We start from the raw sequence: 25,025 nt of genomic DNA, 5'->3' as shown, positions 1-25,025 counted from the left end.
CAAAACAAAACATTGGGAAATTGTCTTTCTGTTTTGATGAAACCTAACTTGGATATGTCTGTCCATTTCATAGATGCAATACAGTTGTCATTCACACGAGCCCTTTGGCTGATGAAGAGGCACAACTGTTCCCCTGGACAGCCAGTTCCTGCATTTCTGCTTTTATCTTTTAAATTTGTTGTTCTCTTAAATAGGTCTCAGATGTCTGATTTGTATTTTTTTTCAGGGTGTTCTGCAGAGCATTGACATTTGATAGTTTGGAGGGAGAGAAATCACATGATGTGGAATAGCACTAATCCAGGAAGAAGGCTTGATAGTCTTTGTCAGAGCCAATATTGATACATTTGTCTGCCCTGGCAGAAACAGCTGCTTTCTTCACAATTAGCTGCTTCTCCTACATTAAGGCTTATGCAATATCAGGCTTATGCAATAGCATGCAGATATTTTGTTGAACAAATTAATTTGATAGTAAATGAAGATTCTGTAAGCAGTCTCTACGTGGAAATCGAGACTATAGTATCAAGCACTGGTTTTAGAATAAATCCTGTCTTCATATGCATGTAACTATGTAAGATTTAGCCCTGAGATGTAGCGTAGTCTATGCAGTCCTTGATCACAGAGCTTACAGTCTTGCTTCTTTGGTTGGAAAAGAACTTGAAACATCATTTTCAAGACATGCTAAAGGGCGGTTGTCTCTGATCAGTTTCACAGGAAATAACTTGATGAAATTTTGTCTTCTCTAACATTGAAGCTCTACAGTAAAGGTCTAGGATTTTTGAAAATAAATCATCTCACTACACTACAGACAGTCCACTGTGTATGTGAGTGGTTACTTAAACGTCTTTTCCTCCACCGTTGAAGATGAGCTACCTAAAAATGTCATCTACCACATGGCGATATCCATTTTAACTCTGCAACAATATAAATGCTAAGGAAGTCCCAGAGTGCAGTTTGAATTGAGCCACATGGAGGTACCCAGCAGGAAGATTAATGGATCTAGATATCCTCCTGATCTTTCCGTGATATTAGATCCCCTTTTCCCACTCCGTAATTTAGGACACTCTCCAAATGGCTCCTTCACTTCATGATGACCTCTTCTCTGTTGCCATCGTGATAATGTGTTAGTCTGCAGCTGCCTCCACAGGAGAGCGATTGGGTTTCCCCTGGTAATTATGAGTATTGAACTCTTGCCAAATACCAAAATTGTCCGTACTGCACGTTTTGCACACTCGCTTCATTGTCAGTGTGCTTGAGTTAAAACCAGATTACTTCATTGTTGTTGTTTTCCAATCCCTGATATCTACCCATGAGGTTTTGATTTACATTTTTGTTCTGTTGTTTGTGTTTCACAGCGTTGCTTTTATTTTGATTGAGTGCAGAGTCTCTGACTGTAACTGATTATGAAGTGGGAAAAATCAGCCTTGGAGCCCCATTGTCAGATAGAGCAGGTTAGGGACTTGCCTAGTAGTCTAATGGGGAGAGCAATCTGGGATGCAATACACAAATAGATCATTTAATGCACAATGTATAAGCTGCCTTCTAAAATCACATGTTCTTTGATAATGAAGCCATCTTTTACTCCTCCTACTGTAAAATGCCTTTCAATTGATGGACTTTGATGCTGATATGATCTTTCATTCTCATTCTGGGGAGTCTCATAGCAAATAAATCACCTGATTAATCAGTACTTGTTGGGATATAACAGTTCAAATGTGCAGAGTGATGCACTCAAGTAGTTTGCCACCTTCAATCCCTTTGAGCAGACTTTTGTTTTCAGCAATTGCCATTTCACAGCAGCAAAATAGGTAATCAAGTTTTGGTGGCTTACTTGTGACTTGTCTTATTTTCAGTAGGGTTAGCCAGAGGTTTTCCTGTGTCCCATGTTTCAGTTTAGGTGGTTGTATTTTTGCCTTTGAATCAACTCAAACTTCTGTTTCATTGTAGCCAGGAACAACCTTTCTTAAGTTGTGCACGTGTGGTAGAACCTGAGTAGAATTTAAAAAGGGCTAGAGTGTTGCTTGAAATCTCATTAGGTAAAAGCCCATCTGTGTGGGGACTAAATATGAAAGTTCTTTTTTGGGCTAGTGTGTCCAAATATGTATCACAATAAACTCGTGGTATTGCAGTATAAAGAGCTCTGCAGGACTGGAGGGTCTCTTGGAGGCAGATAAAAAGGTGATGAGGTCATGGTACTATCTCTGAGTGGTAGATAGAAAACCTGCCTTTAATGAAAAGAAATAATTTAAACCAGTTTTCAAGCACAAACAATTGAACTGATCAAATTTAAGAAGACACAATTTCCATGTCAATTTTATACAAAGCATGTAACTTAGCAATAATAGGGGATAAAGGACAAGATAATAAAAGCATACAGTAAAATAAAACCCACTAGTTAAATAATTAGACATAAAGTGAGTCATAAAAATCTCTTGTTATAATAAGAGGTGTCCATCTTCGTGACAGGAGTCCACAGTAGTGTTCTAGTTTCTTTGAAGGTCAGATAATCTTTGTTTTTGTGCTTTTCAATGTTGAGTTCTTAAGCTAAGAGCTCTCAGGCTGAGTTCAGTTATGCAGCCACTGCAGATGCATGCTGGTTTTGCTTACCGCAATCAAAAGAAATTAAGGCTTTCCTGGCCAGTTAAAGGGTTTCCCCCTTTGTCTAAAAAGAGCACTGGTGTTGCATTATCCATGTATTATGGTCTCCATTTGTATCTAATAGAGTTATTTCCACTTTGAAAAGAAAAATTTGCAAAAACATCAATTTTGCAGATGTCTCATGATAGCCACTATAGTTTGTGTGTTTCCTGTTTCTGGCCCTTTGCCAGTCTTGATTTTCCTGTTTGTTGTTCTCTGCTGGTTCTGGAACTGCTGAGGTAAAAGCAGCAATTAACAATTTTATTTTTGCTAGTGTTGCAGCTGTCTGGTTCTGCTAAAACTGCTGTTTAGCGAGGAAGGCAGAAAGGGAAGGTTTGCATGAGGGATTGGAAGAACACCTCAGTGTGAAGGGGTGTTGTTCTGAGAACACAAGGATTCAGAAGACTTGGAGCATGTTTTGCTGCTGGTTGTTTTCATTGTTTATTTTCTCAGTTTGCCTGTGACAGAAATTTCAGGGGAAGGCCTGTACCAGCAAATAACTGAGTTACACACTGTACCCAGTTGCTTGACTTTGACAAACTTGTTGTTTTGTGTTTTTTTCCAAATTTTGTTGAGACTTTTACAGTGGGGAATAAAGGATGAAGGCTCACTGAACTGGCCGTCCCACATACATGACAAAGATCCTTCTTGGAGAAGGGACATGGCTACTGAGTGTAGCTGGTATAGAATCATTGAATGGCTTGGGTTGGAAGGGACCTTAAAGATCATCTAGTTGTCCACCCCATATGTTAGTAACATCACGTGTTGCAGTTATAGTCATGCTCATGCACAAATACACAGGCATGCACGCCAAAGTGTACTAACGTGTTAGCTGTGGTACCAAATGGTTGCTGTCTCCTCCTCAACATGTCTGGTATCTCTGGGCTGTGTGGCTGATGCCAGAAGCTGAAGTTTGCAATATGCTGCCTGGAAAACAGCAGGCAGCAGTGGTAGGAGGTCTGCAGGGTTGTATTTCAGGCTTACTTGAGATCATTCAGCTTTTGGAGGAATGTTGCAGAGTACTCTTGTCTCTTGCCTGCTCTTCAGTCATTTCCTGTGATAAACAGTAGTACCAATAATAAAGATAAAAATCAAATCCTTCAACTGTTAATGGTAATGCAGCTACCACTGGAATGCTTCATTCCAGTCAGAACTATGAACTGGGCTTGAACTGCACATTTGTTCTGTAGCAGTGACCACAGGAGTTAAAATTCTGATGATCTTGTCAGGCTGTATGTCATGAACTGCTGTGCAGGTGATGTCTGATTGCCACAGTATGCCTGACATTTTGGTGTGCTGGTGTTTGGTTGTGAGCTTTGTCTTGTGGAATAAAATTATAGTAATGGGGAATGACTAATTCTTAATATTAAGTTACTTTAGAAACATGTCTTATAAAAGATGCAATTCTTAATAAATGTTTCTGACAGCCAATGTAACGCTTCTCTATATTGAAGCTTTGCAAGCAGGCAAAATAAAGCTGAATGAGGAAATTTCCTGTGATCTTAAAATAACATAGACTTTTTTTCTCTTTCCACATTGCACTGTTACAGTTTTAGACTTAAATGTGAATCCAAATTTCCAAGGTAAGTATATTCTATTGGATAGTAAATTTTACAATACAGATTCCCCTGCTGAATCCATTACATATTTTGTCAGTGATCAGGCAGGGAAGCAAAAAGGTCAGGCACTAATTTTGTATGTAGATTTAGTTATTTATTTATGTTTTCTGAAGTGAGAATAGCAAGTTGCTCTGAAACTGATTAAAATACAAACTAGAGTGAAATAATGATTGCTTTTGTCCTCAGAAAGACTCTTAGGAATTATTGTGGTACATGGTCATACTGTTCACAAGGAAGGGATACATGCAAGTACAGCAGAAACTCAGAGTAATTGACCTCGGTGGTAAACTCTTCCTTTTGTCTTATTTTGGACTTTCTTTTGTCAAAATCAAGCTATTGAGGACCTGTACCTTGCTATGAGAGAGTTACGCTTTGCTTATGAAGGAGTGCTCTTTTAGTTGAGGTAGATTTTAAGCGGTAAATAGGCTCCTTAGTGCTGTAAATGTGTTTAATTCAAGCACTGCACCTGTCACTTTAGTAGGTCTGGGTACTGTTCTCTCTTAAGAAGCACATCCTTAGCCAACGTGTTCCATGTTGCTTGCACTAACACCTCGTACTGCTGTTTAAAATGAGACAATTTTATCTCAAGCTTCGCCTTCTTTGAAGCTCTCCAAAGTAAGACTAAAGAGCTACAGACATTTAAATCAATAGGAAATAATATTGATCATAACAGGAAAGTGGAATGCTAGTGGTGTCTTTTATCTTGTATCTTGGGCTCCTCTCGTTACTTCCCTCGTTAGTTATGCCAATACACATCAGAGCAGCTCATAGTGGAGCCTGAAGCACTGAGGGTCACAGCGCTTGAAGTCCTCTGACTTGCTAAGAGGGGAGCTGGTCTTGTTTTTTTTCCCCCCTCCTCCAGTGTCTCAGACCTGGTATTTGTGCAGTGACTGTGGCAGTAGCATGTGCTGGATTGACTGGGGGAAAACAGTGATCCCATAGTCAAAGACTAGCTGTGGGAATCGCTTTGGGTTGTGCTTTACCTCTCACTCTGCTGAAAGGCTGGCTGTTGTATTCCCTGGGTTTTATGAACCTGGAATCACATTTTAAAGAGTAGGAGGATTTTAGGGTAATAACAGACTTCTCTTTCTTTTTCTTTTCTTTTTTTAAATTTTTTTTTTACTGAATTTGCTCTGCTGATATTTAATATATAAGAAGTTACAATAATTTAATAAAACTATCTGAAATGGGGAAATCAAAAAGGAATTCCAAATGAATGTAATAACACAGTACTATTGCAGCTTGCCACTTCAGTATGTGTGGTCCTTCCTGGCATGGTGCTGAAGGAGTAAGAAGTGCCTCATCTTAACACTGTGGAAGCAAACACACCTATGAAAGATGGACAGACTGGCAACAAGAGAAGCACAACTGATGTCATGGGAAGACCTGTGTGTTTCTTCTGAAAGCAGAATGTGTGAGCTGGCTGATGTCTGCTAAGGAGTATGTGAGTAGTTGGGTTCTTTTCGAGTTTCTCATGGATTGCTTCCTCTTGTGCTGATGCTGTGTGGTGCATATATGCTTGCAGCTCTGTAGCTGGGCTTTTCTGTGTGTTAGTGGTAGTCAGCTCTGTTCCCTGGCAAGCTGTGGGGAAGCTATGAGTGAGTGATTTTACCGTGCTGGATACTGTTTTGATGAAGAGGTTGATGCCTGCCTTCTTCCTCTGAGTGGAAGGTTGCATGAACCATTGCTTCATGGCAGAGACCTACAACTGTGAGCCAGACAAGCTGGTTCTGCTTCTCCTCCCCCAAGTCAGAAGCACGTGTTTATCTAGCTTTGTGATGGGCTGTAAGGTTTTCAGTTACACAGCTCTCTTCCTTGCAAATGTTTATCTTTTCCTGTTTAAAAACTACCATCACTTCTCATATGTCTAGTCTAAGAAATACAGCTGCTGGTCAGTGCCTGCAGAAAAATGTACAAGTGGGCAAAATGCACACAAAACCACACACAAATAATGAATGACAAAGGTGAATTTGGTGTTTTCTTTTATCCTTTCACATCTATAAAGTGCTTAAAGGTAATGAGCTGATAGATAGGAACTGACCCTTGCAGCTGACAGTTGATTTGGAAATGCAGAAATATTAAGAAATATTAATATAAATATCTTCCTTATTTATGATTTCCAGTAAGCACAGCTTTGCAATTGTTCATATTTAGTATTTTGTGTCATTGTTTCCCATGCTAAATTTATGCCTCACTATGTGCAACACGCTTGAATTGCTGACTCTGTGACCTGTAACTTTGAATTCCTTCTCTTTTGTGTTTAAATTATCCACCATAACTTTGTGTTACAGCACACATGAGGGAGGAAATGTTGAGCTGTGAGTCCGACAGCAAGCATTAAGTGAATATATTGCATGCTTTTCATATAATAAATTTAGAAGTGCCTGAAGATGCTGCATTCACAGTGAAGCCAAGTTAGAGCTGCTTCAGGAACTCCGGGCATCGATTAGAATTTCTGACTTTTGCATGCTGTGGAGTTGAAAGCTGTTCAGCCTTGTGGCCTGTGTTCTGGTTATCAAAGTACCTGTGCTGACTGCTGAGTGATGAGAGATAATGGATCTTCTTCAGCATATTTAGGTACCACTTTCAGTCCTTGTCTTGCTAGAGGATTATTGTGTTATCTGTACATGTATCCCTTTGCTGTGCTGCTGATACAAATGAAATGGTTTCTTTTAATTTGCTAACCATTGCTGTGAAACAAGATGTACCATTCTGAGCCTTGCCTGAGTGGCAGATAGAGTAACATGCTTTGGATAGAAAATGGGAGATGCTTGTCTTTTTGTTGGCCAAGAAATTAGGGGAATAATTATTTCAGTGTAAATTGTCAGCCCTATCCCTAAGCATTTTTATACAGATTAGGCAAAAATAATTTCCTGGGGTACTTTAGAAATCAAACATGGAAGAGAAGTATATTCGTGTAGGCTGATGAGCTGCAGAATGTCATACACATCTTTAACATTTGCAAGTGCAGAACACTATTTTAATTAGCAACAGTCAAATGCAATGTTTATTTGTTATGTTAGCCCCATTAGATAGGGAGAAAATGCTGAGGGCATTAAATCCTAATCTTCAGAGAAACGCGTTTATGGAATGCCAGCAGATGTCAGTATGTTCTTGTCATATAGCCCTTTTGTCTTAGCCAATAATTGTCCTTGAATTAAATAATATGGGAGGAAGTAATCAGTGTTGTGCCACCATCTTAATGCAGATCTGTTAAATTCAAGTATCTTACTGAAAAGGGTGTTGTTTTTTGTTTTCCTGTTTTCAAGACTTGGGCTGGCACAACATCCATGTACCTATAAAATTTCACTGTGCATAACTGCTCATCAGACTGCTTAAAGAACAGAATGTTAAATGCTTTGCTAAATGTTGATGTATTATTGATGCTGTGGCACCTTAGTTTCTAACTGAACTTTATTTGTCCTTTGTAGAACTTCCTTTTTATCGAGTTCTTTCATATATTCTGGGGCATTTTGAAAGTGCTGCTTTGTATATCTAGTGAGCATGTTTGAACTCTGATCTGTTTAATCAGATCTGTTCCTCTCATTTAGAAATCATTTTGTCACTGATCATACATGGTGGTCAAAACCAGATGACCTGTTTCTTGTCCTCCTTGCATTTTAAAAGTCAGTGCCATTGTAAGGTTGTAGAGAAGCCTGTCCCTTCTCTGTCTATAGAAAATGATGCCATGTAATGGGGAAAAAAGTTAGAATTCATATTCTGGAGTACTCACAGTGTTAAGCTGACCTCAGGTTTTAAAGCAGTGATTTAAACATCATGGAAAGGCGCCAAGCTGCACTTTAGGACTGTGGCCAGATGGTGCTTTTATAAGGTATGGATGAACAGATGGAACCTGTAGCCCATGTGAAGGAAGTTTGCAGCCTACTGACAAGTAATCCAAACTGAACCCTTGCCTGAGATCCTAGCATGCTGGTAACACAGAGATGCTATTCCAACTCCCATTGAAGTCCTTGAGTTTGGTTTTCTTCCTCTGTTGGTCAGTAGTGCCTCTTTGTGGAAGGATATTCTTCACTCCAAAGAAGATACCTCTGTTTCTCCTAACATAGAACCTAAATACTTCAGTCTCAAGCTGGTAATTCTGACCAAGTATCCACAAACACCTGAGGGGTAAACACATGACTTCCAGTTTCAGTTACCTGAAGCATTTAGTTCTTGGTATGCAAGGTGGAAGAAGTGGTAAGAATCCTGTCTGAAGATAAAAGGCCATTTACTTCAGCTTCTATTGGGGAGGTAATGTATGTTTTGGCCTGGTGTGTTCTTATTTTGTAAATCCACAGTCATAAAATACCACTGCTGTCACTTCGGGCTTTGTAATTACATTTCTAAGCAGAAATTTATTTTGCTTTCTCTTTCTTCAACCTTCTTTTCAAGCTCTGTCATCTGAAAGAGTTTGTTTTACATGCAAGACCTATTCACTGTGAGTTACCCCTAATTCTTCTCATCTCAGACGGTTCGTGTGATTTTCAGATCATGCAAATGAGAATCAAGTCAGGGAGAACAGATTAGACACTTGAGTAAAAGAAAACAAACCACAGAGCGTTGCTGAGGTTGTAGTTCAGGAAATAAAGCTATTTTATTTTCAAAGAGTGGTTTTATTGTATTTGCCCTTAATGCTCTTTGTGGAGATGCTGACAGCCCCATCCCCACCCCCCAATCCTGGTAAATATCGTGCTTAAAGTAGTTCTAAGCAACTTTTTCCATGATACACTAATGCCATTTAATTCAAGGTTTGGCTTCCTTGCCTGGAGCTGAATGGAAGAAATTAGAAAATTACAGTTCTCTATTCTTTTTATGGTAGGGAAGAAAAAGGAAAGGGATAATGTGGAGGGTCTGCAAGTATAATGTTTGGGAATTATTTATTGTCTTTTGTTGTAGTGAAAATAAAAAGCAAAGAGTATTTTTCCATCACTGAATAATAAAAAAATAAGAAGCATATCGTGTGTGGTTAGAGAGATTTTCTTCCATGTCAGTGTAAGCGCTTTTTTGTAGCTGACTCTTACTACCAGCCTCCTGGGTATGCCTCTTGAAAACCTGCAAAATATAAATGTATTGGTTTCCTGGTGTAGCTGGCAGTGCTACTGCACCTTGGGTGCCTGAAAACCAGGTTCTTGGTGAAACTGGATGTACTCTCCTTCTTCTTTACCATACTTCTAAAAGACTGTGCTTCACTGAAATCTGTGGTCAGCCTAAAAAGGCTGCTGCTACAACTGCTGCACAGAGAAGTTTTGTTTCTTCAGATGTTGGCTTTACAAATGGTTAAACTAAGGGAGCAGGTTTTCCTGTGACAATATAGACATATGGATCAAAATACCAAATGTGAGCATTTCCACATGGCCTGCAGAGCTCACCCATTCAGTTTGTACATTAACACACGTGAGCTGAGAGCAGATGAATGCCTCAGTTCGTCTTTTTGTCTATTTCATATGTGTTTGAAAATGTGATCTTGATCTCAAGAGAGTGAGGAAGTAATGCAATAAATCTTGAAATTAACTTTCACAGAATGCTAGGGGCTGGAAGGGCCCTTGAAAGCTCATCCAGTCCAACCCCCCTGCCAGAGCAGGATCACCTATACCAGATCACACAGGAACACATCCAGAGGAATCTTGAATATCTCCAGAGATGGAGACTCCACACCTGCCCTGGGCAGCCTGTTCCAGTGTTCTGTCACCCTCACAGTGAAAAAATTCTTCCTCATGTTTCCATGGAACTTCCTACGCCTCAGCTTCCACCATTGCCTCTTGTGCTGTCGTTGGGCATCACCGAGCAGAGGCTGGCTCCATCTTCTTGGCACTCATTCTTGACATCTTTATCAACATCAATGAGGTCACCCTTGAGTCTCCTCTTCTCCAAGCTAAAGAGGCCCAGCTCCCACAGTGTCTCCTCATAAGGAAGATGTTCCACTTCCCTAATAATTTTTCACAGAATCACAAAATTGTCAGGGTTGGAAGGGACCTCAAGGGCCATCTAGTTCCAAGCCACCTGCTTGGCCTTAAAAACATCCAGGGATGAGGCTTCCACCACTTCCCTGGCCAACCTGTTCCAGTGTCTCACTATCCTTATGGAGAAGAACTTCTTCCTAACATTTAATCTAAATCTACCCTCCTCTAGCTTGGATCCAAGCTAGATTTTTTGACTTTTTTTTTGGATCCAAGCTTGATTTTTGATCAGTTATCTATTAACAGTGATCTTAAAAGTTTTCAGACTTCATTTATAGATTTCGTGAAACTTTATTGGTTTTGGTGCTAAGACTTTGGTTAGATAAGAATTGACATCTTCCTCTGTGTGAGCATTTGTAATTTGTGGAAGGGATTAATGGGAAACCTCCTCCAAAAATGATGCATAAACCTTCTGCCAGTTCTTCCTGTTCCAGTTAAGTTCTTAGTTCATAAAGACTGCAGATGTCAAAGATTAGTTTGATTTAATGTCCATATTCTTGCCCATGTTGACCAATGCTCTGACTGTGTTGTAGTTTGGTCTGGTAAGAAGGTACTGCTCTAGATCATGATAGATGTTACACAGACACGTGCTGCAGGACCCCCACTGTCTGAACAGATACAGTTGGTGGCTGCAGTTTACAAATGGTCTTAAGCCTTGGAATTTCCAGAGAAATGGCAGCTGTTACATTAGTTGTACACTTTCATTCTTCAAACCTTAGGACTTTGTGTAATTCTAAACTCTAAAATGAACTACCAAATATTCGAAACTTGTTGGAACTGTACCCAAGTCTGAATGGATATGGTCAACTATAGCACCAAAAAGTTACTGCAGTATGTAATAGATCTAATGGCATCACCTTTTAAAATGTTGACTGTGGAAGCTTCCTAAATTCTCTGACACGCTGTAGAAAGAAATTTGTTGATGTATTTTCTGCACCCTTGAAAGAGCAAGGGTGGTGCCTAATGCATGCTCTCAAATACATTTAAATTTGCTTTCTTGCAATTTGTTTTGAGACTTTCTCCAAACCCATTGAAAACGTTTCTAGAAATAGAATTTTAAGTAGACTGTTTGTTGACACAAGCACATAGGCAGGGTCTACTAGTGGAATGCTGAAATACATCTTAAGAGTTTTCCTGTAAAAGTAGCAGGAAAAACTTCCCCAACAGCAAAGTGTCTCTTTGGCTGTGTTCACCAGCATGCTTGCTGGGCAGAATGTCAGAAAGCCAGGACAGTGGCTGGCAGGTGCTTTGATGACAGTGGATGAGAAACTTACTGAGAAATAGTCATCTAATGAGGTAATTGGAGAGCAGACTGAAATAACCCAAAGAAAGAATGTGTCTCAGTATACATTTTTCTTCCTGAAAGAAATGAAAGATGTGATGCTCCTTAAGGGAGTAAAATGAGGTATTGTAGAGGTGATGTGTCATAGCAAGATAAAACTGGTGACTCCACAGGAAACATTCACAGATGTCATACTTCTAGTTTCCTGATAGTAGCAACCCTTCTGTAGGATCTTCAGAAATGGAGGATGAAAATGTGACAAGCTATGGATTATAGAATCTTTGTATGAGTTTCTCATGAGCCAGCAGTGTGCCCAGGTGGTCAAGAAGGCCAATGGCATCCTGGCCTGCATCAGGCAGAGTGTGGCCAGCAGGAGCAGGGAAGTCATTGTGCCCCTGTACTGGTTAGGCCACACCTTGAGTCCTGTGTCCAGTTCTGAGCCCCTCAGTTTAAGAAGGGCATTGAGACACTTCAACGAAGTGCCCTTCAGCGAAGGGCAGCGAGGCTGGGGAGAGGCCTCGAGCACAAGCCCTAAGAAGAGAGGCTGAAGGAACTGGGATTGTTTAGCCTGGAGAAGAGGAGGCTCAGGGGTGACCTCATTGCTCTCTACAACTACCTGAAAGGTGGTTGTAGCCAGGAAGGGGCTGGTCTCTTCTCTCTAGCAACCAGCACCAGAACAAGGGGACACAGTCTCAAGCTGTGCCAGGGGAAGTTTAAGCTGAAGGTGAGGAGAAAGTTCTTCACTGAGAGAGTCATTCACCATTGGAATGGGCTGCCCAGGAAGGTGGTGGAGTCTCCATCCCTGGAGGTGTTCAAGAAGGGATTGGATGTGGCACTTGGTGCCATGGTTTAGTCATGAGGTCCTCCTTTCCCGAGGGTGATACAGCAGTGGGGGCTGTGGTCAGCCCAGAGCAGCTCTCTGCAGCTTCTTTCTCCTCACACTCTTCCCCTGTACTACTATGGACTGCCCAGGGGCTGGTTGGGAAATGTTTGCCCCTCCTCCTGCTCTCCACACTGCTGCAGGGCCGGCCCTGACACTTTTTCCTCACAGCTGTGTGGCATTTTCTCTTGCCATTAACATCTCCCAGAGGCACCTGCAGCCTGGCTGAGGAGCTGGGCTGTGTCCTTAGTTGGGGCAGCTGAAAGCAACTGGCATGGGACAGCCTTGGCCGCTCCTCACAGGGGGCTCCTGACCATGGGCTCTGGCTGCACCATGTCTTAGTAAGACCCACATTTTTGTTACTTTCCTTGCTGTAGCTGTTCTCATCCATTAAGAAGTTACTTAATGGAAAGGAACTACTTCCCGTTACATTCCTTCCCATTAATGGGAAGGAAGTACTGAGCTTTAGGAGTTTGGTGGTGATGGGGGAATCAGACTGTCCTGGGTTATCAGAGCTGCTCTTGCAAGCCCTCCTCTCTCCCACACTGATGAGGAAGGAAAGAAATGCAAAACCCCGCTCTTGTGTTACAATCTGAAGTTCCAGCCCTGTAATACTTTGCTCTAGCCAGCATTTTCATTTTGAAGCTGGCAGTGTTTTTAATGTGAGATTTAAATACTTAAACACCTTCAGAGATGTCTGTAAGCAGCTACTGATTAAGAAAGAAAAAAAAGTGGGCAGCACATGACATTTATTGTTTTCTCTAAAGCTATTGTAGTGAGAAGTAAAGGAGTTCTCACATAGCTGTTGGCAACTACTGATTTTTCAGGGTTTAGACAGTGTTAAATATTTTAAGCCTTGTATGTTATGTTTTTCAGTGGCTCCACTAAATTTCTCTTGCTTTAAATTGATGTTTGTGACTCAGTCCTTTGTTGGTTTTTTTTATTAACAAAAGAGAGAGAGAGGGAAGTCTTGATTTCCCAGATGAGTGTTGTGTTTGTAAGGCTAATGTGTACAGGAAATCTGTGCCCATGGAGGGATTCTCTATAATAGAAAAACATGTTCAATGATGTAAGAGTGCTGCATGGGCAGTGATGTTGTCTAGTAAGTTGGAAACAAGTCTGGAGCTGGGGCTGTAAACCTGATGTCAGAACAGCACAGAAAGTCTGTGGCTTTCAACTTCAATAATTCCCTGGAGACATTGTTGAGTGGTACTCTGTTCAGAGGCCTGGCTGCCTGTGGTTCAGCAGTGGGAGTTGGTTGGGTCAGTAACAAACAGAATATCCACTGAGGCTGCAGGAGCTGCTCAGCTGCTTAAGTGTAAAGTCTTTCTGAGGAAGGGGTAACTTCACCTAAATTGCTAAGCATGTTGGTATGTTCTACCTGTCTGAAAAATACAGAATTATTTTTAGCTGCTGTTGGTATGAGAATGATTTAATAGCTCTGAAAGAAGAGTGAGAGAGGAGAGGCTTTTGAATATTTCAGTAACGTCATTTTGATCTATGGTATAGTAGTTATGGAGAAGATTATATGGCTTTCTTACACAGAATATGTCTCATCAGGGTTGTAACTGTCCCAGAAATCAGAAGAAATGCATTGATCTGTCGAATGTATAAGGAGACACTAATAGTGAGAGTAACTTGCTGAACTAGGAAGAAATTCTTGACAGGGTGGGGAGACACTGGAACAAGTTGCCTGGGGAGGCTGTGGATGCCCCCTCCTGGGAGGTGTGCATGGTCAGGTTGGATGAGGCCTTGAGCAACCTGGTGGAAGGTGTCCCTGCCCATGGCAGAGGGGTTGGAAGTAGATGATCTTTAAGGTCTCTTCCAATCCAAACCATCCTATGACTCAATGAATAATTAAAACAGGTTAAGTGGGCAGAGATCTGGACCTCATGACTGCAGGATGGGACTGGATTCTGTTCCTGTGGTGAAAAGCAGAAATACAATCTGTTTTGTTTCATCTGTAGATATTATTTCCTGGTTTTACAAATTACTAGGTAAGGCTGAACAAAATAGCATGGTTACCTTCAGCTGTTGACAAAGTAGCATGGTTACCTTCAGCTGTAGCAGGAGAGTTGGTTAAGTTTTTTTCTGACAGCTACTTCTGTGAAGGTTGAGTTTTGCATAAGCTTTCCTGGGACATGGTTTAGCCAGCAAGCAGACCAACCACTGCAGTGAGGTTTATCTGGGGTGTGTATGGGGGTCCAACTCATGGCAGGAGGGGTGAATTGAGCTCCGTTATGTAAAGCTTTGAAAGTCAGCAAACTGACCTAGAACTGAAATGTATATTAGTGAGGAGCAGTGCTTTGCATTGCTGAGCAGATAGGTTGCTGAATTGGGAATGAGCCAGGGCGTCCTCAGGGTCTGGCAGCAAGCGATAGTCTGGTTTGCATGTTCCACACGTGGTGCTCAGGATGGTCAGATTTGCATTTAGTAAGCTGCAGATGGTAGTGTGAGCACCCCATGAGATGAGCTGGATATTCAAAATATCTGCTTCTTCCCTTTGAGAGTAACCTCTAGGATTTGAAACAAGATTCGATATGTTGGACCCAGAAAGGAAGGGGGGAAAAAAAAAAAGACAAGAATATCTTTAGGGGACAGTTAACAGGAAAAAGGAAACAAATCAGTCTTTCCTCAGTTGTGATATTCATTTTGTGTTGCAGAGGAAATAATTTGAGATTTTGTAACCAGCTCTTTAGGTTCTGGATGTTGGGCTTCTAAAATAGTTAGGTTTATCTTGTACTGTGTAAATTATATTCCTACAAACTGAATATAATCCTAAATTGGAGTAATCAGTTTTCCTCCCTCTGGTCCTGATACCCATTTATTACTCCTTTCTGGGTGAAGCTGTGAAGGTGTTAGCAGCAATTTGCTTCACCTGTCTATAGTTGAAGTTGCCTTGGAAAGTTTCATTAACACACTCTCATGGTTTAAAAATAGAAACTCAAGAGAATTACTCCAATGCAGGTATTGTAATGCATCAAGAAGATTTTCATTTTATATTCTCATTATGCCAAAGCACTTCCAACTAGCCACTTGTCCATTGTGAGGAGACTTCTGCACCGTTTTTATCCAAAATTGTGTTTGTTGGCAATTCTACCTCTGCAGCTAGATGATTTGCAGTACTCCTGTTGTCCTTATTTCTTCTCTATTGTGGAATTAACTCCCTCAACATTTAGTGAACTCTTAAACGAGTTTTGTTGCTCACTGTGTGTGTAGCAGTAAGGAGCAGAGTGCGGCAGCTGGAATATCCACAGTGCTCTGTGGATTGCAGAGCATGACATGGGAGATTTCTTGCTCCCTGTAGCTAGCAACAGGGTGCGTTTCAAGCCCAAATTTTCTTTGAATTCTGGTGAGGAGAAGTTAATTTCTCTTGCCTATCCTTCCTCCCAGCCTGCAAAAAGAAGAAATACATGTTCTCGATAGTAAGTTGTCAGCTGGACAGCTGCCTCTGCAGAAACAGTAGCAGTTTTTCTTCAGTGTTTGGCTATTGAATATTCATTGTAATTCCACCTTAACATTTGTTGATGTTTTAAAGACAAAGTTTAAAAAAAAAAAAAAGAAGGTGTTTCTTTACTGTTGTGTTAATTTAGTGACAAGTTGTTAGTTTCTTTGGAAACTGGATTCCAGGGAGTTCTCAGTCAGATGGTTAACTGAACAGGAGCTCGGCTTTGAAAATGGAATTTGCCTGCTGGCTCACCAGTTTACAAATGCCTCCCATTTATTTTGGGCACCAAATTATTGGCTTTCTTCCCAAGTATGTTTTTTGCATGGTAGTGGTTGTTCAGTTTGGGGGTTTGTGTGTTTGTTTACATACAGCATAGCTTGAAATGAGTCAGAGAATGTTAGGTTGAAAGGGACCTCTGGAGGCCATGTAGTTCAACTTCCCTGCTCCAGCTGGGTTGTGCGTTCAGGTGGCCTTTGGATATCTCCAAGGATGGCAACTCTTCAACCTCCCTGGGCAGCTTGTGCCAGTGCTCAGTCACCCTCACAGTGAAAAAGTGTGTACAGATGATCACATGGACCTTCTTCTATTTCAGTTTGTGTCTGTTGCCTCTGATCTTGACACAGGGCACAACTGAATAGAGCCTGTTTCTGTCTTCTTTTTGTGTTGCCTTCAGATTTTTGTGCATATTGGATGAGATTCTCCAAGTCTTCTCAGGCTAAGCTGTCCCAGCTTTCCTCATATGAGAGGATCTCCTCCAGGACCTGCACCGTCTTAGTAGCCCTTTCTTGGACTCTCCAGAAGCACCATGTCCCACTTGTACTATGTACCCCAGATCTGCACACAGTGTGGCCTCACCAATGCTGAGTAAACGGGAAAGATCACTTCCCTCGAGCTGCTGGCAGCACTCGTCCTAATGCAGCCCAGGATTCTCTGAGCCTTCTTTGCATCAAGGACATATTGGCTGTTCAGCCTGGTGACGACCAGAACCCCCAAGGCATTATATGCAACACTGCTTTCCAGTCAGGCTTGCTGAGGTCACATTGTGCCCCATTGTGACATCATACGTGAAGGTGTTAAACAGAACTGGATGCTGTGCAGGGTGCTCTTACTGTGGAGTTCAGGTTCAGACACAGCTCGGTGGCACTCCAGAACTTACAGGTGCTGTGAAAGGTATCATCTTGCTTTCACATCTCTTCTCATTGTTGCTTCCTTCAGCCTCCTCCCAAGTGCTGGGATGACTCTGCAGTTGGTAGGCAGCACTATAGTATTCTTTCTTTCTGGCATCTTTGTAAAATGGTGAGGTGGACAGGTGCAGTGAACCCATTATTTGCAAAGCCATGCAGATTTTTCATGAAACAGCAGTCTTTTTCTATTACCTTATTGTCCAGATGGCTAAGTATATGGTAGAACAGAATTAATAGGTGTTGGGGAAATCCATCTCAGTGTGCAACAGAGTAACGTTGGCAACCAGTCAAAAACCCTCAGAAAGGTTGCAGCTGAAGGACACCACTGTTGGAAACGTAGACGAAGATATATTCCTGAACTCAAGAAGGAAGCAGAGAGGATGCATTATTGTATGGAATGATTAGATGACTGACTAATGAGCCTTGAGGGGCAAGGAAATTGGCTACAAAAGCAATTAAATAAGCACCTGACATTCCAGTGTACTCTGTATAAACACTAAGCTCTTACTATGTTTAGTTGGCAGAGCAAAACAAGTGTTGCAGCACACAAGGCGAACTGTTACAGGGAAACTCCTGTGCTAAACAGCTGCTTCTGCTGGAGGCAAGTTAGTAAATGTTGTTCTTCATCACAAGGTGTTCACACACCTTGGAATACCAGTGTTGTGAGGCACCGTCCACAGGTATCAATAGCTACTTTGGATAGTCAAGCCAATGTGATACTGCATGAAAACTCATTCTACTCTAATCAGGCTATTGTTACCAATAGCATTAGTTACTGGGAGTGCCACCGAGCTGTGTCTAAGCCTGAACTCCACAGCAAGAGCATCTGGACTGCATCTGGTCCTGTTTAACACCTTCATGAATGGTGTCACAGTGGGGCACAATATGACCTCAGCAAGCCTGGCTGGAAAGCGGCGTTGCATATAAAGCTTTGGGAGTTCTGGTTGTCACCAGGCTGAACAGCAAACATGTCCTTGCTGCAAAGAAGGCTCAGAGAATCCTGGGTTGCATTACACTGGTAGGGATTGATGACATTTTTTCTTTTTTTCCATATAAGGACAAAGGTTATGCTAAAGAGTCTGGATGTGAGTAACAGAAGGGTAATTTTCTATGAAACCTGATGAACCAACAGATGAAAACCGTTTCTGCAACATAATGTGATGTATATTAAATGCAGTTAGGCAGGTCGGTGGTCAGTTTGGGTATGAGGAGGGTAGTCAGCCTACCAATGGACCTCCAAGAGAGGGGAAGTTGACTACAAAAGCAGTTAAATGAACATTTGTGATTTTGTCAGATGGAGTATTTAGAGTGTATATACAGATTGAAGGGTCCCGCAGGTGGGTACTGACTGAAGGTGTTTCACTCAGGTCTCTCTTTTTGAGTGTTTTTTCAAATCACTTGGTAAAGTATTTTGTTTGTAGTCCCCCCTGGTGGAAGCACCAGCTTTGGAATTCTGTTGTTACATAATTCTGGGGGAACCTGTCAAGGTCAGGGGGTGATTTGAAAGGCAGTCCTAGTGACCTGAAGTTAAATTGTTCATAATATTTAAAGAGCAAAACTGATTTTATTTATTTTAAATTTTTTTTGGGGGGGTAACATTTCTAGGGGTGATGTTCAGTGTTGTTCTCAGTATATCTCTAAACAACCTTTTCTGTGTAGAGCTGCTGAAAGCATTAGTAATTATTTAATTTCCTGATAAATGTGTGCAGCTGAAGGAAGCTTGTTTAAGAAAGTGGCAATTTTTAAAGTATCTCTTGCACTTTTAACTGTATGACAAAGAGCTGAGCTAGGTGTTTAAAGCAAGTAGTTTGTCTCCTCTGTAGCCAGCTGGCAGCAAAGAAATTAGGTGGGCTACTTAATTTTAGCTTTCTAAGGAAGGATTACAAGTGCTTCTTGCAAGTGCTGAATAATATTAAATTTGCTATCAGAAAAAGGTGCTTGGTCTAGCAAGGCTGTGTAAAATTAATCAGGTTTTCACTTCTGATTTACCTTGCTAAATTCATAGTTGGGGTCCCCCTATACTTGGAGTTTGCTGAAGCCCTAAAATGTTGTGTGAGCCTTGTTTTTGTTAGAGGATAAGAATTCTAGATTTCTGATCTGCAAGAGCTTTGTTATGAAGTGACGTTATCTGGCTTTAGAGACAGAGGTGGAATTGGTACATCTGAAGTGAATGAATAATAAATAAGGACTGGTACTAGTTTTGCCTCATGAATTGGCCTTACTATTTAGCCTCAAGCAGAAGCAAGAAACACAGAAAAAGAAAGGTTGTTAAGGTAAAAAGTTAAATATTTAATACCAGTGTCTGTGCTGGACATTCTCCTTTTGTTGTATTCAGGGAAATAGGTTTTGGAACTGAAGGAAAACATTACCTATATTACAGTGGTGGCAGAAAGGGGTGCTTTGGTCAAGGCATCAAAGTGCTAGACTTTATAAAAGGTGTGAGAGAAAATACCTGAATTAGCCTTGAAATTTTCACTGTTGTCATCCTTTTTCTTTTTGGCTATGCTGGGTCTCATTTTGGTTTTCATTTGGGACTTGTCTGTAACAACTCTTTTCCTCTTCATAATAAGGTAGATAGCCCAGGTAGCAGTAAGAGATGGGTGTTTTCCCAGTAGTAGTTTTAGCTTTCAGGTTCTCTTGAGATTTATCCTTGCAGTTAGAACACAGTGGATATAAAATGTCTCTGGTGTGCTGCCTTTTGTCATTAAAAAAAAAGGAAAGGAAAAAAAAGTCAACCTCTTGAATACAAAAATAGCATTTGAATTTTCTGGACAAAATGGGAATTGGATGTTACACAAAGGAAGAGGCTTGGAACAGGATGGATCCTTGGGAGAAAACATCAGAAAATATTAGGAAAATCTAAACTGAAGTATTTTCTTCTCTCACCCTGGAGGAGGTAGGTAGAACATTGAAGTGTTTTTGAGGGGTTTTATTACCTGATTTGGCAGTGATGAGCAAAGTTACAATCGTGACTTCCCCTGCACGGCCTGCACTCCTGTTGTGCTGTGTCCTGGATTGATGATTGTTCATGGCATCATGGAAGGGTCAATAATGTTTCATGGCTTTTGGCATCAGCTGAAAAAAAGAATTAAAATGCAGATTCAGATGTTTAATTCTTTAAAGAATAACCAACCCCCCATAATTACAAATCTTATTTTTTTTCCTCTTCGATGTAAATATTTTAAACAAGTTTTGATGTTTGCATCTATCTGCTTTCCAGAAAAGATGGAGTAAGGGCTTGGCTAGTTTGTGTGAATCCAGCATCTTAATATCACAGGAACTCTGCTTCACTCTGTCCCTGCTTCAGTTCTTCTTCAGGTCTATAAGAAATTCTGTGCTAGGTTTTTCTTGTAAGACCTTCCATATGAAAAAGCTATTTTAAAGATACTTTGGAAGCAGGCTTTACCTCCCCCCTTGCATCTGTTTTCAAGTGAGTTTCAAGTGTATTCGGCAGCTGAAAGAAGCAGGGATGTCCTGATCACAGCTCTGCCTTGCTTTGGACTCAAATCAGAAACCTACAGCTACTTCTGCTGATGTTTGAATTGAGAGGCAGTTATAAATACACACACAGATGTACACATCTATGTTCACACTTACTTTTTTTACTTCATAGAGCTCGGGGGAAAAAAGTGTTTGGAAACTGAATACTACCAAATGCAGTTGAATAATCACTTCTTAAAAAAACAAAATATGTAAGAATTAAAATATATCCCCGAAGCTTGGAAAGAGGAATGGTGTGGGAACTAAAATTGAGGCATTGTGTGTTTCCTGGGGCTGAACAGTCAACACTAGTGCTTCTGGTGCTGTTGGTAGGCTTGGCAAGCAGGTAGCATGTAAATAAAGCTTGTGGAATCTAGTGTGGGTTTGCTGAGCTGCTTGGAATGTTGTAGTTAGTGAGAGGAGCTGATTTTAGATTGTTGTTGCTTGAGACAGAACAGCCTAAGGCAGGCATTGTGGGCAAGAGTGGTGAAAGAAGTATGGAGTTTGGGGAAGACTGTCAATGAGTTGAAGTGTTTTCTAATTATTTGACTACATGAACACAATGACAAGCTAGGAGTGTTAAAAGTCTGGTTTGGGTTACATAGAGGTTTTTAAAATAGAAAATCTCTTCAGAAGTGTAGGAAGCAAGCTGTGACTTCAGGTATCTTCTCTACTGATTTAACCTGGTGTGTCTAAAATATGTAATGGTTTATGTAAAATATTATAATCTGGAAGTTGCTCATTTTTAAGGCTTGAGAGAACAGGAGGTAAGGTAGTCTGGCTCAGTCATCCCTCATAACCTCCTTTATAGCTTGTCTAGTTGCAGTCACATCCTGCGAAGGAAGCAAGCTGACACTCAATGTCTGCATCACAGAAACAGAAGCTGAGCGCTGCACTTGCATGGCCTCAGTAGTGTTTTGTACATAGGAGTAGAGAGGGTCAGTGTGTCAGAGTAGGATGTCTGAAGAGTTTTGTTTACTCTGAAGTGTGGACTTGGCAAGTGGAATGTAGGACTGAACCCTCTCTTTTCTGTGCACTAGCACTAGCAGAAGAGGAAACTGCACAAAGATTGAACTTCAATGGTCTGACTCACAGCTGGTGTAAAACTGCCTGTGGCTTCTTGGATACTGGTGAAGCTATGGCTGACACCACCTGAAGAGGCTGTTTGGTGGTCTGCAGCCAAAGCTGTTATTCTGGAATTACATTTCCAATGCCAGTGCTGCTTGTGCTCCAGGGCACATTTTCAAGAGCAGCAACAAGGCACACATTAAAATGTGGAACTTTTTTATTTTCTTCATTGCTGTGCCTTGGAAGTAACAGCTTGTTTTTGCAGTGACTTCCAGTGTGGTTAAGAAATCCTAATTTAGGCTTGGGTGGGGCTAGAACAGTGAGCATCAGCAACAGCTGAGTGAGTTTGAGCTTTAATTCAGATACATTTTACCTGTGCTTCTCTGTCAGAGTTCAGGAAGGCAAGGCAGTGTGATGTGAGGAACCACTCAGAGCAGAAGTGGTTCTGTGTTTGGTTGATTTAGATCAAGACAAAGCTAGAGATCAAAATAGTTCCAGTTTATAAGGAAGTTACTGAAAAATTTGCAAGTCTTTATGCAGTATTTTAAAAACAAAAGGAAATTTGCATCAAGGATCTTATTATCATTTTGATGGAGGTATGTTATTGTATACATTTGTGTTTCATGCTTCTGTGTTGTAAGCTTTCCTGCAGAAAAAAACCAAACAACTCCATCTCCCAGAAGCTGAGTTGCAGTGGACTGTGTTAGAAAGTAAATGAGATTGATTGCAAAGTCATGGTGTGTTCTGATGCTGTTTGTGCTTTGGTTTAAATACATATTTCCAAGTTGAGTGTTGTAGGTGAATGTTTGTGATGAGTGGCTTCGTGTAGAAAAGATTCATTCCAGACCAATAGCCTAACAAACAGTAGAGAAATTATAGTTATGTGTTTTAATCTATAAATGCTAATACTGTACTTTCAAAGGCCCAGAGGAAGCCTATGCAATTAGAAAATTGGAAAATATGTACTTAAGTATCTTCTACCCAATTTTTCCTGTTATGCTTCCATTCAATTAGAGTAACTCTGTGATGGAGTATCTCATCTAAGCTATCAGGAGATGGATCTGAAGGGCTATTTATTTATTCATGTTTATACAAGCCTTTACTGGATAGAGGTCACATTAATAGAATTACAGAGAATTGTTCATAAACCCTGATATTTTCTTTAGACTAAAATGTTTGTGTCCTGCAACGACCAAAGTGGAAAGCAAGAAGTGTCAAATACTTAAAGGCTAGTCAGTTCTGAGATGACAGATAAATGTATGTAATAGCAGAGGAGCAGGACCTCATGATTGTTAGTCAAGCCAATTTAAAACCATGCCTTCTAGCAGAGTGCTTTAGTCTTTTATGGTCTTGTTTTCTCGCGTAGCTAACCTATCAAAATTAGAAATGTATCAGCACCCTATGGTAATAGGCTTGTTGTCTAAATAATGTATGCTTTGTAAGTGCAGTCTTAAGGATCACTTTTCAGCACTTGGAGGGCATTTAACTGTAATTTTAGAGTTGAAAAGTGCCCTGAGATACACAGTAATTTGATGGGTAGAGTAAAAACAGATTGTTTGTTATGCAGTGGCTATAAAATTATAACGGTTTCCCCCTGTGTTTACTGATAAGGATAATTTCGTTCTCAAGGGGAGTTGATTCTCCAAATTTCTAGCACTGCTGAATGTATCTCCACAGTATTTATTGCCTTGGTAGCAAATGCTCTGCGCTGAACAAAAGTTTAGGTGGCAGATTCGCTCTGAACAGTAGATGGTCAAATGAGAGAACAGTGGCTTTTTAAGCATATAAAGCAACTGGGGGAATATTGCATTCTCCGCTCTTTTTAAAAGAGAAATAAAAAGAATACAAAACTGGGTTTAGTCTGGGTGGTTTTTTTGTTTGTTTGTTTGTTTTCCCTTCAAACCTTTGGTTGGAGCCCTACTAGATAAACATCCAGCTCCCTTCTCTTTGCAAACAAGCATAGGGTCAGTAACTGTGCGGTCTGTGCTACACAGCCTGTAGCAGCTACTCTCATATGCTCAGTAAAAACACAGTGCAAATAACCTGTTTGTTTCCTCTTCCAGTAGTTTAGAGTTTATTTTAGTTCAAAAATTGTCATATGTGGAGTTTCTCAGAATTTCTTCTCTTTCCCTGGTTACATTAGACCTGAGGTCTTCCAGTGATACCAGGTTTTCAAGCAGACCTATGACTAACATTCTTGGAAAAACATCCATAAAAGACTGAAGTCCTTGAACTCTGATACAGGCAGACTCTAAGCATCTTAGTTTCAGGCTTCCAATTTTTACTTCAAAAAATAAGGATTATCTTAACTCTCTCCTGTGGTGCCTAAAATTGACTGTCATTGCATACTGAGAAGTTGCCATAGTTTGGGAAGTGTGTGCATTTGCATGTTTTATCATGGACTAGCTTGAGTTGAAAGAGACTTTCTAGTCTCCAGTCATCTAGTCCGACCCCAGTGATTTTACATCTGTGCCCAGCTGGGAACAAGAATCTCAGTATTTTTCTAAGTAAAGCTTAAGGTAGCAGGGTTGGAGTAGTATTTTCTGTGCACACAACATCACTAAATCTTTGTTTTCCTCAGATACCTCTAGGAGTGTTTTGGTATCTGTCTGGAAGAAATAGACGTGATATTTGCAGGCCTCATTGCTGCTGTAGCCAAATGGCTTGAATATCTGCCTAGGGAGTGGATGAAAGATGCATGTTTTGTGCCCACCTTCTGCTGATGGAAGAGTATTGAATTCCCATCATATTTCTGCATAGAGAGATACTAAATCATATGGGCTCCTGGTAGGAAAGGTGGTGTGCTCCCCTCTTGCTGTTGAAGGTATGTCAGTTTAGCTTGGATTGCTGCTCTTAGGGGGTGTGTTGGCTTCATTTCGTATGCTAAGCAGGAAGTGCTGGAAAAAGTACAACTTTGTGGAGTTTGGGTCGTGCCCTGCAGGACAGACAAGAGTTTGAGTCCCTGTTCTCAGGTTAAAGCTGTGTAGTATCTGATGGCTTTATGAAAAATAAAAGATGAAAACTAGAACATGGTACTCTGATGCCTGCTGAGGCAGGAGTGTTTGCTGCTGTACTTGTCTTTCACAATGAATCTTGATCACAGTTTGCTTCTTTTCTAGCCACTGAAAAAAGAAAAGTGGCAAACATTTTTATCCAGAGTAGTGTACAACCTGTAGCTAGGAGCTGTCTCCTAGAACAGTATAGGTAAAATCAGTTCTATTTGTCTCTCAGCCTGGATTTCCTTGTTAGTGGGCGAGTGCTCTTACTACTACAATGATGTACAGTTGTTTTTTGGGGGGAGCCTCAGTGAATCCTTAGCCACTGTCAATGGGGGAAAGAATGCAGCTCAGGAGGCTGTACTTACATCTCTGTAGATGTTCAGAAAGGGGCACATATATGACATTTTAATAGAAATAGACATACTTTTGTCTTTAATATCTGTGGTGAAAGATTGTATCATTATGAACCCTTGT

At 40.8% G+C, this 25,025-nt stretch overlaps 1 protein-coding gene across 16 annotated transcripts in view; it reads left to right on the top strand.

Annotated features, from left to right (window-relative positions):
• RBFOX1 (RNA binding fox-1 homolog 1) overlaps positions 1-25,025 on the top strand; it is an 840,672-nt gene that overhangs the window by 5,776 nt on the left and 809,871 nt on the right. For 2 of the 16 annotated variants that reach the window (XM_054180665.1, XM_054180642.1), the window contains exon 1: positions 5,559-5,697. The exons of 3 other annotated variants lie outside the window; for them this stretch is intronic. In XM_054180665.1, coding sequence (XP_054036640.1) covers positions 5,680-5,697 — 18 coding nt within the window. In that variant the 5' untranslated portion in view covers positions 5,559-5,679. Of the gene's footprint in view, positions 1-5,555; positions 5,698-25,025 lie in introns of those variants that run through there. 11 more of the 16 variants (XM_054180664.1, XM_054180653.1, XM_054180650.1 and 8 more) reach the window with 9 other exon arrangements.

The sequence above is a fragment of the Dryobates pubescens genome, chromosome 4 (assembly GCF_014839835.1).
Source record: "Dryobates pubescens isolate bDryPub1 chromosome 4, bDryPub1.pri, whole genome shotgun sequence".
NCBI classification, from domain to species: Eukaryota; Metazoa; Chordata; class Aves; order Piciformes; family Picidae; genus Dryobates; species Dryobates pubescens.
The sequence above is the reverse complement of the archived record's forward strand: the minus strand, read 5'-3'. Positions and strand labels throughout refer to the sequence as shown.